This window comes from Oryctolagus cuniculus, chromosome 2 (genome assembly GCF_051225735.1).
Source record: "Oryctolagus cuniculus isolate XC-2025 breed Fujian yellow rabbit chromosome 2, ASM5122573v1, whole genome shotgun sequence".
NCBI classification, from domain to species: Eukaryota; Metazoa; Chordata; class Mammalia; order Lagomorpha; family Leporidae; genus Oryctolagus; species Oryctolagus cuniculus.
Window position 1 is genome coordinate 1,443,050 of NC_142868.1, and position 14,324 is coordinate 1,457,373.

The 14,324-nt window shown below is 49.5% G+C and overlaps 1 protein-coding gene across 4 annotated transcripts in view; it reads left to right on the forward strand.

The window, feature by feature from the left end:
- The window catches only part of FAM193A (family with sequence similarity 193 member A), a 154,399-nt gene that overhangs the window by 43,629 nt on the left and 96,446 nt on the right, over positions 1 to 14,324 (forward strand). For all 4 annotated transcript variants that reach the window (XR_016228478.1, XR_016228479.1, XM_070067973.2 and 1 more), the window contains exon 2: positions 11,384 to 11,629. Coding sequence is in view for 2 of the 4 variants with exons in the window: in XM_070067973.2 (XP_069924074.2) it covers positions 11,384 to 11,629 (246 nt within the window). In the remaining 2 variants the exon portion in view is untranslated. The remainder of the gene's footprint in view (positions 1 to 11,383; positions 11,630 to 14,324) is intronic.

The following is a 14,324-nucleotide window of genomic DNA, read 5'->3' on the forward strand; positions in this document are numbered from 1 at the left end:
GGTGCTCCCCAGCGCTGACTGGGTGAACCTTCCCGTCACAGTCGGCGGTCTGCCAGCCTGCCTTGGCCCTCCGTGCTCCCCAGCGCTGACTGGGTGAACCTTCCCGTCACAGTCGGCGGTCTGCCAGCCTGCCTTGGCCCTCCGTGCTCCCCAGTGCTGACTGGGTGTTGCCATGTCCTGTCCCCCCACTTCTAAGGCTCAGGTCCATGACTGCTTTGCTGCTCCCCTTCCTCACCAGTTCCTCCAGAAGGCTTAGAAACCTCCATCCTTTTCCTGTGCCCCAGATGAAAATCTCTGTACCTCCTTGCCTTAACTCATCTCCCTGGATTTTTTTTTAAGTCTTACGTATTTGCAAGGCAGAGTGACAGAATGGCAGGACAGATCCACCCTCCGCTGGTTCACTTCCCAAATGGCTGATTTTGAAGCTGGAACTTCATCTGGGTCTTCCACTTGGGTGACAGGGGCCCATGTACCTTGACATCTTCAAGTGCTTTCCCACGTGCATAGCAAGGAGCTGGATCAGAAGTGAGGCAGCTGGGACCTGAATGGTATTCATATGGGGTGCCGGCATCCCAGGCAGTGGCTTTTCCTGCTGCATCGGCATCTGCATCTTTAGTTTCACAGATCTTAAACATTTTAGGAATAGCCCTGGAGACTGACTTAGTATCATCAGTGCTGCATTATGAAAGCTGAGGATTCTTTTTCAAGAAGCAAGTACTCTGTGGTCACTGGTGTTTGAGTGCTGGTCAGCCTTTGGCCTGGCTGTCCTTGGGCCAAGTGAGTATGGTCACGGTAGAGGGCTGGGGTTGACTGGGCACTGCCCTTGGCCTGACCACCGCTGTCAGCACAGCGTTGGCATGACTTGGGACTGGCCAGGTTTGCAAGTGGCTACTTTGGAATTACTTCAGGTCACTTAGGTTTCAGATGCTAGTTGCCTTGTTCCATTTAGTCTCCCACTAAAAGCCTTGCCCGGCTCTGTTCTAATTAAGTGGTTCTCTCCCATCCCCTGCAGTACTTTCTGGGTCTTGCTGTGAAGACTGCTCATACACTACTAAAATGGGCACTGTGGTTTCTAAGAATCATCAGATTTTGAAGATGATTCTGACCATCATCTGAGAAGTTAGTAGTCCTTAAATGTCAGCTTTTCATTTCACCTTAATAGATTGTGTTGTAACAATCAGTGGAGAGCAGTGTGACAGAGAAATATGTATTTCCAGAACTATACGTCTGCTGCTGTTATGGAGTTCTTTCAGTCTTTTAGTTGTATGGGAAGTGAATACAGAGACTATAGTATTCACAAAAAATTCCTTCCTTCCTTCCTTCCTTCCTTCCTTCCTTCCTTCCTTCCTTCTCTCTCTCTCTTCCTTTTCTCTCTCTTCCTTCTCTCTCTCTTGCTTTCCTTTCCTTTCCTTTCCTTTCCTTTCCTTTCCTTTCCTTTCCTTTCCTTTCCTTTCCTTTCCCTCTTTCCCTCTTTCCCTCTTTCCCTCTTTCCCTCTTTCCCTCTTTCCCTCTTTCCCTCTTTCCCTCTTTCCCTCTTTCCCCTCTGCCTCTCTCTGCCTCTCTCTGCCTCTCTCTGCCTCTCTCTGCCTCTCTCTGCCTCTCTGTAACTCTACCCTTCAAATAAATAAATAAATCTTTTTAAAAAAATTCCCAAGGGCTGGCACTATGGTGTATCAGGTTAAACCACCCCCTGTAGCACCAGCGTCCCATATGCGCACCAGTTCGAGTCCTGGCTCTTCCACTTTCCATCCAGCTCTCTGCTAATGCACCTGGGAAAGCAACAGAGGATGGCCCAAGTGCTTGGGCTCCTGTACCCACATGAGAGACCCGGAAGAAGCTTCTGGCTCCTGACTTTGGCCTGACTCAGCCCTGGCTGTTGTGGCCATTTGGGGAGTGAACTAGTGGATGGAACACTTCTCTCTCTGTCCCCCCCACCCCATGCCATTCTGTAACTCTGCCTTTCAAATAAATAAATAGCTGTAAAAAAATAAGTAAATAAATCCTAGAGGGGCTGGCCTTTTGGCACAGTGGATTAAGCCACTGCCTATGACGCTGGCATCCCATATCAGAGTGATGCTTCCAGTCCAGCTCCCTGCTTAATGTGCCTGGGAAAAGCAGTAAAAGATGGTCCAGATACCTGGGCCCCTTCCACCCACCTGGAGACCCAGGCGGAGTTCTGAGCTATGGGCTTTGGCAGCCAATGTGGCCATTTGAAAGTGTCTGAACCAGTGGATAAAAGATCTGTCTGTCTGTTACTCTGCCTTTCAAATAAATGAATACAAAATTTGAAAAATCCTAGAGAAAACTCACTTTCATGGTCACTATTTTTTAAAAAAAATGCTGTTTGGCTGGTGATACAGTGGATTAAGTTGCTGCTTGATACTGACACCCCATATCAGGGTGCTGGTTTGAGTCCTGGCTACTCTGCTTCCATTCCAGCTCCCTGTTAATGTACCTGAGAAGGCAGCAGAAGATGATCTGGGTGCTTGGACCCATGCCATCCATGTGGGAGACCAGGATGGAGTTCCTGGCTCTTGACATTGGCCTTGGCTTGGCACAAACCTGGCTGATGTGGTCATCTATGGTGTGAATCAGCAGATGGAAGATCGATCTCTCTCTCACTCACTCACTCACTCTCACTCTTTCGCATGTATACACACTTTTTTCCTCTCTTTTACTTTGCCTTTCAGATAAATAAATAAATATGAAAAAAATGTAGCACTACTTAATTTTTAAAAAATCTTAGAAATATGACATTGAATTTTAACTTTTTTTTTTTTAAGATTATTTATTCAAAAGTCAGAGTTACACAGAGAGAGGAGAAGCAGAGAGACAGAGAGAGAGGTCTTCTGTCTGCTGGTTCACACTCCAAATGGCCACCACAGCCAAATCTGGGCCAAGAACTCCGTCTAGTTCTCCCGCATGGGTGGCAGGGGCTCAGGTTCGTGGACCATTTTCTGCCTCCCCAGGCAGATAGCAGGAAGCTCTGTCAGAAGCAGAGAAGACAGGTCTCAAACTGGCAGTTCTTGATGGGATGCCGGTGTAGCAAGTGGCAGCTTAATCTACTCCACCGTAACACTAGTTCCTGCCTGTTTTTGGAAGAGAATATTGTAGGTATTTTAGCAACCCAGTAGTCCCTGGGTTTCAGGACAGGTAACTAATAAAAGATTGTGTAGACCGGCGCCGCGGCTCACTAGGCTAATCCTCTGCCTTGAGGCGCCGGCACACCGGGTTCTAGTCCCGGTCGGGGCGCCGGATTCTGTCCCGGTTGCCCCTCTTCCAGTCCAGCTCTCTGCTGTGGCCCGGGAGTGCAGTGGAGGATGGCCCGAGTATTTGGGCCCTGCACCCCATGGGAGACCAGGATTAGCACCTGGCTCCTGGCTTTGGATCAGCGTGGTGCGCCAGCCGCAGCGCCCCAGCCGTGGCGGCCATTGGAGGGTGAACCAACGGCAAGGGAAGACCTTTCTCTCTGTCTCTCTCTCTCTCTCACTGTCCACTCTGCCTGTCAAAAAATTAAAAAGATTGTGTAAAAAATCCAGAAAATTTAGGCGGGCAGCCATCTGCTCTACCAGGTAGCAGCTGCACCCTCTAGCAGAATGAGTTTGCATCCAGCCTTCTGTTAATGTGCACCCTGGTGATGGCTCAAGTGATTGGGACCTTGCCACTGTGTGGGAGACCCGGGTTGAATTCCTGGCTCCTGGTTTCAGCTTGGCCCAGCCCCGGTCCAGCCATAGCCACTGTGGGCATTTGGGAAGTAGAGAGAGAAAAGGGAAGAAGGAGGGAAGGAGAAGAGAAAGGAAAAATTAGGAAAATTGTGGTTGGATAAGCAGAACAAAGTGGGAATGGGTGACTTGGACTAGTTCCTTCAGTGAACCTCTGCTGGGTGCCGGCACATGCTGTGTGCATCCGGGGCCTTTAGAACTGTGTAGTGTCTGAAGAAAAGATGACGTGGTGCAATAAATGTACGATAGTCTGCTGTGCAGGGTCGTGGTGGGTACAGCTGTGTGGCAGCGTGTGCTGGTTGAGGGATGGGGCGCACCTTTGGCAAGGCTTTGGCTGTGTGGGGACTGTGAGGCGTTTCAGCTGGTGAGTGGCACAGAGACAGCAGCTCAGCTGGGTGTCATGCTTGACCCTTTCCTGAGGCTGTGACCCCACTAGGCAGTGGTCTAAGGCAAGGTGTTCCGGTGCAGTTCCGTGTGAGGGGTGGTTCCTGGGGGAGACCAGGGCCTGTGGGAAGCAGACAGCCCTGAGGCTGGGCACCGCAGGGAGCCGAGGCCTGGGAAGGGAGGGCGGCACCAGCACAGGCACACCTACTTTCTATGATCCCTGGCTTTAGCTGTCACTGCCCTTAAGTCATCTGGATTGTGCTGTTGATTTTACTGTTTTTATGCCCAAAAAGGCTGTTTTCTTCATGTGTAGTAAGCGTTTACCTATGTAATCATGAAGTTTGAACTTTTCATGTTTAATTTTATTTTTGGGGGAATACTACTTTTTAAACTAGCATAGAATATAAGCCTAGCAGGAAACAGAATGGATGCTACAGATTGAATATCCTTTATCTAATATTCTTGGAACTAGAAATATTTTGGAATTTGGATTTTTCCGATTTTGGAATGTTTGTGTATATGTAATGAGATACTGTGAAGGTGGGACTCAAATCTGAACATGAAATACATTTTTGTTTCATATATGCCTTATAGATATTTATTTATTGAGGCCAGTGCCATGGCATGATGGGCTAAACTTCTGCCTGCAGTGCTGGCATCCCATATGGTCACCGGTTCTAGTCCTGGCTGCTCCTTTTCTGATCCAGCTCTCTGCCCAGCTCTGGCTGATGTGACCATCTGGGGAGTGAACCTGTGGATGGAAGACCTTTCTATCTCTCCCTTTCTCTGTAACTCTCAAATAAATAAAGAAAATCTTTTAAAAATAGATTTATTTATCTGAAAGGCAGGGTTACAGAGAGGCAGAGGCAGGTACCTTTACCTGCTACGCTACAGCACCAGTCCCAGCCTGAGGGAAATTTTATGCAGTATTTTTGGTGTGCTTGCATTTTGACTGTGACCCATTACATTGAGGTCAAGAATAGAATTTTATTTTTTATTTATTTTTTAAAGACAATTATTTATTTGAGAGGCAGAGTTATAGAGAGAGGGAGAGACAGAGAGGTCTTCCATCTACTTGTTCACTCCTCAAGTGGCTGCAATGGTCAGAGGTCAACCGATCCGGAGCCAGGAGTTTGTTCCAGGTCTCCCATGTGGGTTCAGGGGCCCACGCTTTTGGGCCGTGCGTGTTCTACTGCTTTCGCAGGCCATAGTAGGGAGCTGGATTGGAAGTGGAGCAGCCAGGACTTGGACCAATGCCCATAATGGGATTCCTGTCCTGCAGGCTGGGGCTTTAACAACTGCTGTAGCATAGCACCAGCCCCCTAGGTAGTGTCTTAACTGCTATACCAAATACCTGACCCCAGCTGTGGAATTTTATACTTGTGGCACCATGTCAGTCCTTGAAAAGTTCTGGGATTTGGATTTTTTATCAGGAACGCTCAGATCTGTGTTATGATTTACTGTCTTTTATTAAGTATACGTGTGCACATACCCATGTGCGTCACACGGTGGTCACCAATGACAGTTTTCCCGAGGGTAGGGAGTAAGTTTACTCCAAAAGGATAAGACAGATGGTAAGACTGTCGTTAGTGGTGTTTCTGAGGTGTGTTCAACCATATTGCTGTCTTGGAATAAGCATACATTCTCCTGTGGAAAAATTTCCGGATCACCTTATTTCCTTACATCAATGTGTGTATATTTTATATATTTATACATTTGAAGATCTGTACATATAGGGTTTGGGGTGTCACGCTTGCTTAGTGTGCATTCTGTGCGTGTCTTTCTTACAATGTCCGTGGAATTGGACTTCTGCCTCTAAGCAAGAGACAGTGACTCGGACTGGATTCTTCTTCCAGCCTCAAATACTAAACAAAGGGCAAAATACACCAGACGACAGTTTCCCAACATGGAAGAACAGGCAGTCAGGGTAGCACTATCTGAGAAGGGAAGTACACTGACGGGTCCTGGGGTCGCTCAGCTTACGGCCGAGAGACAGTCTAGGCTGTAGCTGTGGGGGCCTGGGGGCTTCCACAGGTTGAGTATAGTACTGAGAATTTGGGGAGCCAAATGTGTGTAGTTGATATCCTCAAAGGAGAGTGAGGGGATGAGGGATAATTTGAAAGAATAATTGGTGAAAATTTATCAACTGCAAATTTGGTGAAAAATGTGAAACCACATGTCCAGGAAACTCCGTAAGCCTCAAGCGTAAGAGAAATGAAAGCGGGGCCGGCAAATCCGCCACCTGGAAGAAGCTCCTGGCTTCGGGTCGGCCCAGCTCCAGCCAGTGTGACCATTCGGAGAGTGAACCAGCGGATGGAAGGCCTTTCTCTGTCTCTGCCTCTGTCTGTAACTATCTCTCAAACAAATAAATAAAATCTCAAAAAAAAAAAAAAAAAAAAAAAAGAAAGATGAAAGCGGTGCCCAAACCCATCGTAATTACCTTGCTGAAACAGTGATTTAACAGAACTGAAGAGCAGTCAGAAAAGAGATGTTATATATGAGTAAAGAACATTAAGACAAATAGTGAACTTGTCTTGGGAACCAGTGAAAGCCAGAGAGAGAAGTCACATCACATCTCTGGTCCAGCATTGCTGGCATCTCACGTGAGTGCCCATTTAATTTCTGGCTGCTCTACTCCTTTTTTTCTTTTTTTATGTATTTATTTATTTGAAAGAGTTACACAGAGAGACAAAGAGAGGCAGAGAGAGAGAGAGGCCTTCCATCCACTGGTTCACTCCTCAGTTGGCCAAAACAGCCAGAGCTGTGCTGATCCAAAGCCAGGATCCAGGAGCTTCTTCCGTGTCTCCCACGTGGGTGTAGGGGCCCAAGCACTTGGGCTGTCTTCTATTGCTTTCCCAGGCCATAGCAGAGAGCTGGATTGGAAGTGGAGCAGCTAGTCTCGAACCGGCGCCCATATGGGAATGCCGGCACTGCAGGTGGCAGCTTAACCTACAATGCCACAACGCCGGTTCCAAGGCTACTCTACTTCTAATCCAGCTCCCCGCTAATGCTCCTGGGAAAGCAGCGGAATATGGCCCAAGTTCTTGGGCCCCTGCACCCTTGTGGGAGACCTGGATGGCGTTCTAGGGTCCTGGGGGAGTGAACCAGTACATGAAAAATCTTTCTCTCCATGTTTTTGTAACTGCCTTTCAAATAAATAATATAAATCTTTAATAATGATAATAAAAAAGAGTCACATCTTTGTGATAGGCCAAGTGCTGAAAGGGAAAAAAAAACTGTAATTTAGAATTCTGCACCAGCAAAAATGCTTAAAAATGCAGAGGATGGGTTGGTGATACGGCGTGGTAGGTTAAGCTGCTGCTTGCAATACCAGCATCTTAGAGTGCTCGCTGGTTTGAGTTCTGGCTTCCACGTTTCCGCTTCCAGTGCAGCTCCTACTAATTCATCTGGGAAAGCAAGGGAAGATGGCCCAAGTGTTTGAGACCCTGCTACCCACATGAAAGATAACAGAGGGAGCTGCTGGCTGTGGCCTGGCTGTGGCCACCATTTGGGGAGTGAACCAGTGGATGGGAGATTTCTGTTTTTCTCTGCCTGCCTGCCCCCCTGCCTTTCTTTTCTTTTTCTTTTTCTTTTTTTTTTTTTAAGATTTGTTTTTATTTATTTGAAAGAGTTACAGAGAGAGGTAGAGACAGAGAGAGAGAGGTCTTCCATCTGCTCCTTCACTCCTCAGATGGCCACAATGGCCAGAGCTGTGCCGATCCGAAGCCAGGAGCCAGGAGCTTCTTCCAGGTCTCCCACGTGGGTGCAGGGGCCCAAGGACTTGGGCCATCTTCTGCTGCTCTCCCAGGCCGCAGCAGGGAGCTGGTTCTGAAGCAGAGCAGCCAGGACTTGAACCAGCACCCAAAAGGAATGCCAGTACTGTAGATGGCCACTTAACCAGCTATATCACAGTGCTGGCCCCTCTGCCTTTCAGACAAAAAAGTTGTGTTTTTTTTTTTTTTTTTTTTGGATAGGCAGAGTTAGTGAGAGAGAGGGAGAGAGGGAGAGAGAAAGGTCTTCCTTTTCCGTTGGTTCACCCCCCAAATGGCTGCTGTGGCTGGCGCACTGTGGCCAGCACGCTGTGCCGATCCGAAGCCAGGAGCCAGGTGCTTCCTCCTGGTTTCCCATGCGGGTGCAGGGCCCAAGCACTTGGGCCATCCTCCACTGCCTTCCCGGGCCACAGCGAGAGCTGGACTGGAAAAGGAGCAACTGGGACTAGAACCGGCACCCATATGGGATGCTGGTGCCACAAGTGGAGGATTAACCAAGTGAGCCACGGCGCCGGCCCTTTCAGACAAATTTTTAAAAAATTTAAATTTTAAATAAAAAAGAGGTTAGACAAATCTTTTAAACTTCCAAATATCAAGAGGATAGGAACCTCAGAATTTATTAAATGCTCCAGATCAGTGTTTACAGGGACGTTGATGGCGTTAACCATGTAAGTTACACAGGGTAAGGGCTCAGCAGCCTGGATTTCTGCCCTGACGTGGAGACGGGCTGGAGACGCAGCACAGCTGCCGGACCAGATCCACGTAAGCGCCAGTGCAGACCCGCCGCCGCCTCTGCTGCAGCTCCCTGCTGATGGCCTGGGAGGGCAGCAGTGATGGCCCAAGTCCTTGGATCCGTGCCACCCCATGGGAGTTCAGGATGGAGTTGCTGGCTTTGGTTTGGCTCAGCCCTGGCTCTTGGGAGGTAAACCAGTGTTTGGAAGGTCTCTTTTCTTTGTCTCTCCTTGTTTGTTGCTCTGCCTTTCAAATAAATAAGTCGTTAAAAAAAAGAACAGTTTTAACCAACTATACCTAAAGTAACTCAAAGAAAGGAAATAATACCATAAAAGCAAGAAGCAGTGGAGAAAATTTAAAATATAGAAATCATGAAACCCAGAGCTCATTCTTTTCAGTAGTAAAGATGATAATTCTTGAGCCAGGCCAAATAGTTGATGAGATACTGCACCACAGAGGAGATAAGAATGGGCATAAACACTTTGAAAAGACATTTCACATCTTTGGTCATTAGGGAGGACACAGAGGGATAATAGCGTGCCCTCAGTGGCTGCGGCTGAAATCCTGCACCCACGGAATGCGGGTTAGTCACAACTCTGACACTGCTCTCTGGGAGAAATGGGCAATTACTTAAGGTTAGACATATTCCTGCCTTGAGAACCAGCTCTCCTATTCCTTGATGTTTATAGCAGAGAAAAGTATGTATCTACACCAGGATTGCACACAAAGGTTCATACCAGCCATTGCTAACAGCCAGAGCCCACAGAGAGCCCAAATGTGCATCAGTGGGGAATGTGGCCTACCTACACAGTGGGGTGGTACTCATTCCTGATCCGTGGGTGGAATCATCTCAGAGTAACTGTGAAAGAAGCCAGATCAGAGAGACTGTATTGTGTGGTGTTATTTATATACAGCTTTAGGAATTGCAGAGTAATCTGGTGACAGACGCAGTCCATCGGCTGGAGGGAAGGAGCAGCACTGAGATGCACTGAGTCTCAGGGCAGTGGGGATGCTGGTGATCTTCACTGTGGCTGTTGTTTAAATACCTGCAAAGAGAGCTCTCACGCGGCCCGTCCTGTCAGATTTTGGTTGAACATCAAAGACTGGAGGGGCAGTGGGGCTGCTGAGGGGGCTGACTGAGCCTCTGCAGGAAGCTGGAGAAGCTGGGGAAAACCAGACCGCTCTCACTGCTCCTCCTCCTGGCCGCTGAGAGGGGTGGAGGACAGGGAGCGTCTGCTGCCAGGGCCCTGCCGGGTGCTCAGGCAGGAGCGTGGGCAGAGCAGCGCCTGCCCCTGGAAGCTCGCGGGGCTCCTGCAGCCAGTGCACTTAGGGCCTCGCTCTCGGGCCTTCGGGACAGGCTCTCAGAAGGCACAGGGCCCACGATGGGGTCATGCTCAGCTCCCCCACCCCCGGCTAGAGGAAGTGCTTGCTCGCTGGATGACGTGTCTGTGCCTGTCCATTTCTCATAGGACAGTTGATAATCTCTGGGAAAGGTCGGAGGTAATAATTCCTCCTGTGTGTTCTACCTCTGAGGCTTCTGCCGCCATTTCTACCCTCACCCCACAACCCCACAACTCCACAGTTCAGGAGCTGTTTGAAAAAGCAGCCATTGAAATGAGGGAGTTGGAGAGGAAGTCAACATTATTATTTTAAGATTTATTTATTTATTTGAAAGAACGACAGAGGGGAAGGGAGAAGGGGAAAGGGGTCGTCGGGTGGAGAGAGAGACTTCCATCCACTGGTTCACACACCCCCCCCCCCAAAATGTCTGGACCAGACTGAAGCCAGCAGTCTGGAACTCTGTCCTGGTCTCACGTGTGGCTGCCAGGGGCCCAAGCACTGCCTTCTCAGGAGGTTAGCTTCGGGAAGCTAGTTCAGAAGTGCAGTATACAAGGCTCCCAGCCTACACTCTGATAAGGGACGCCCATGTCACAGGTGACGGCTTAACCCTGTGTGCCACAGTGCCAGCCTCCCTCATTAGGATTGCTGAGCCTGGGAGGGACACTGGCTCTTGGGTGCATGGCTGCCACCAGGCCCCCTACTATTTGTCTTGAATCTTGGGTGCCCACCACAGAGACGGTGTGGACTTCCCAGCACCCTCGCACCAGAAGTCCCCGTCTGAGGACTGGAGCTTTGTGCACAGGTGCCTCTTGGATAGCGGCTTCCAGCTTCATGGATAATCAACAGTGTTGATGCTTTCACACGGTCTGAAATTGACCCGAGTTTCCCTCATGGCAAGGAAGTAAATCAGAAGTCTGGGTGGAAGGGTTAATTGGACAGTTTTCTAACTCCTGCTGAGATTTTCTTTATGACATTACTGATTTTAAAGATTTTTTTAATGTCTATTTTCATCTAATTTAAAGGCAGAGTGAGAGAGGCAGATGTTATCTTCTGACTGCTGGTCTACTCATCAAACGCCCACAATAGCCCCAACTGGGCCACGCTGAAGCCGGGAGCCTGGAACTCCATTTGAGTCTCCCATGTGGGTGGTGGTAGCAGGAAGCTGTATGGGAAGCCAAGTAGCTGGACCTAAGCCAACACTGCAGTATGGGGTGCAGTTGTCCCAAGTGTCAGCAAGCCTGCTCCTACAGCATGACTATTTTATTTGAAGTATTACAAGCTTCTGGAATACTAGGTTTTATTTAACCAGTTTCCTATTTTATGTCTTTCTGAATAAATATACGTGTGCCTTTTAACTAGAAATACATATATATTTTAAGTGTCTTGGCTTTGTGGATCAGGTCTTGAAAATGGATTTTTTTTTCTCTATTCCAGACTCCTTTTAGTTTTGGCATGAATCATAGGACGCCACCCTATCCTGCTGGGGATTATTGTCTTCTGTGCAGAAGTGAACGCAAAGACTCTTCATTCTTAGAGAGTGGGATTAAGACTGCGAACAAACTGGCTCTTTCCATGGCTCCCAAGGGTAACAGTGTGCTGCACCTGCCGCTGTGGGTGTGCCCAGACTGCCGGAGGACCGTGGAGAAGGAAGAGAGGCTGGGTGGCCCGGACCAGCCGGCGGTGAGTGGCTGCCAGCCCTGCGAGCTGCTCGCCTGCGGGCTCTGGGCTAATTGGCAATGAAAGAGAGAAGTCTGTGTGCTTTCAGGGGTGCTGCCTCCTGCACCATCTCGGGCCTGTGCCCCACCCTGTGGGATGTTCCTCCAGGCCTTCCTTGGCTTCCTGGTAGGGCACCTGCTGTCCTTGTCCAGATACAACACCGTTGGCAGCTGGGAACCCAAAGCATGTGTGTTGGCCTTTCTCGTCTGGGCTCAGGGTTTTTTCTGGCAGTAACTTCCTGAAAAGCTGGTAGGCTTTTCATGTGTTAAGGTCTAGAAAATTCCATGTGCAGTTAACTCCCATGAAGTTCTTTCCCAGATGCGTAAACCTGGCTCTCCCTTGCTCTTCCTCAGTTCCACGCCTCGGCCCTTTCGAGGCCGCCTTGAGGCCGCCAGGCTCTCGGGGAAGGGCACCTCTGAATCTGATACTTGACCTCTGTTGAGTCCTGGAGGGTCCTGGTGACAAGAAGACGTTCAGGTTTGCCCCTCGGGTTCCAGAGGGAGTTGACTTCTGCTGCCATTTAACCTGCACATTCCAGGCGTCCTCTGTGTCCTTTGACGGCTGCCTGCCCCAGTGAGTTATTTTCTAGGCTGTTTGCTTTCATCTCTGAGCCCTGCAGCCTCTAAGAGTTGATTTACTGCTGTTCTAAGGTGCAAGGAACAGTGGGCTGCTGCGGTGTGTGGGTCTGCCCTCCTGCAGGTCTTGCCTGCTTCCTTGCTGCTAAGCCAGTGCCTCCTGGAGGACCGCACCCCAACTCCAGTGCCAGGACAGCTGTAGCAGCCCACCCTCAGGCGCGCCCTGTTCCTCAGAATGGAGATCGATTCTCAGTGAGCCGCTCCACATGCCCCCTTTTCCTGCTTTATTTGTAACATGCTGTGTATTTTTTTAAAGATTTATTTATTTGAAAGGCAGAGTTACAGAGAGGAAGAGCCAGAGAGAGGGAGAAAGAGAGAGATCTTCTGTCTGCTGGTTCGCCCCTCAGATGGCCATAACGGCTGAAGCTGGGCTGATCTGAGGCCAGGAGCTTCTTCTGGGTCTCCCACATGGGTACAGGGGCTCAAGCATTTGGCCCATCTTCTGCTGGTTTCCCAGGCTATAGCAGAGAGCTGGATCGGAAGTGGAGCACAGGGGACTCTAACCAGCACCCATATGGGATGCTGCATTGCAGGCAGCGGCTTTATGCGCTGTGCCACAGCACTGGCTCCCGTTTGGGTCTCTTGTTGGTTGCAGGGCCCCAAACACTTGGACCATCTTTGCTGCTTTCCAAGCTCATTTAGCAGGGAGCTGGACCAGAAGTGGAGCAGCCAGGACTTGAACTGAGATGCCAGCATTGCAGGCAGTGGCTTAATCCAGGGTGCCACAGCCCGGGCCCCTTCTGGTTGTTCTTGCGCTCACGGTCTGTGTCCCCTGAGGCATTTGCTGTCTTCCCCTGGTTTTGATTGAAGGTTGGTTACGTATATCAGTGGTAATGTAAGTGTCCTGTTCACTTACAGTGACATCCATAAGCCTTCCCACTGACCAGAGCACGCTTTGCTTTTGAACCTTTTTTTTTTTTTTTTTTTTTTTTTGGCTTCCTTAACTGCATCATCTCCTTTCTTTGTCCTAGCCCTCCTCTGGTACCTCTGAGGAGGCATTGCCTTTGATTACCCTGTCTCACAGGTATCCTGTCCCATCCCCCATCAGTCGGACCCTGGGGGATTGGTAATCCCCAACTGGTTCTTGTGATGAATTGCCTATCCTGAGGGTTTCATTCCTTATAAAAAGCAGCAGCCTGGGGCTGATGCTGTGGCATGAAGGGGTAAGCCTCCACCTGCGGTGCTCGCATCCCATATGGGCCCTGATTCTAGTCCCGGCTGCTCCTCTTTGACTCCTGCTCATGCACCTGGGAAAGCTGTGGAAGATGACCCAAGTCCTTGGGCCCCTGCACCCACGTGGGAGACCTGGAAGAACCTCTTGTTTTCAGATCAGTTCAGCTCTAGCTGTTGAGCCATTTGGGGAGTGACCAGCAGATGGAAGACCTTTCTTTCCATCTCCCTCTTTCTGTCTATAACTTAACCTCTCAAAAAAATAACATCTTTTAATAAAAATTAAAAAAAGAAAGTGTAGTGTTTAGCAGTCAGGGCTGGGCCAGCCTAGAGCCAGGGCTCTGTTTAAGTCTCCCAAAAGGTGGCAGAGATCCAGCCCCCTGAGCCATGCCTGCTGCTTCCCAGAGTGCATGTCCGCAGGAACCTGGAGCTGAGCGGAGTCCCAGCTCAGACTCAGGCGCTCTGGTATGGGAGAGAGAAAAAGATCTTCATCTGCTGTTTCCCTCCCCAAATGACAGCAGCAATGGACAGGGCTGGGCCAGGCCAAAGCCAGGATCCTGGAACTCCATCTGAATCTTCCCTGTGGACGCAGGGACCCAAGTACTTGGGCCATTTTCTGTCTTCCCAGGTGCATTAGTATAGAGCTGGATCAGAAATAGGGCAGCCAGGACACAAACTGGTACCCATGTGGGATGCTGGCACTGCAGGCAGTGGCGTAACCTGCTGTGCCGCAAGCCCAGCCCCCAGGTGACCTCTTAATCACACTGCACAAACATTTGCCCCTGTTCCTTGTCGGTGTTGAATAAGTTGTACGGTTATACCAGTTGAATTATTCCCTCACCAATTAGCTGATG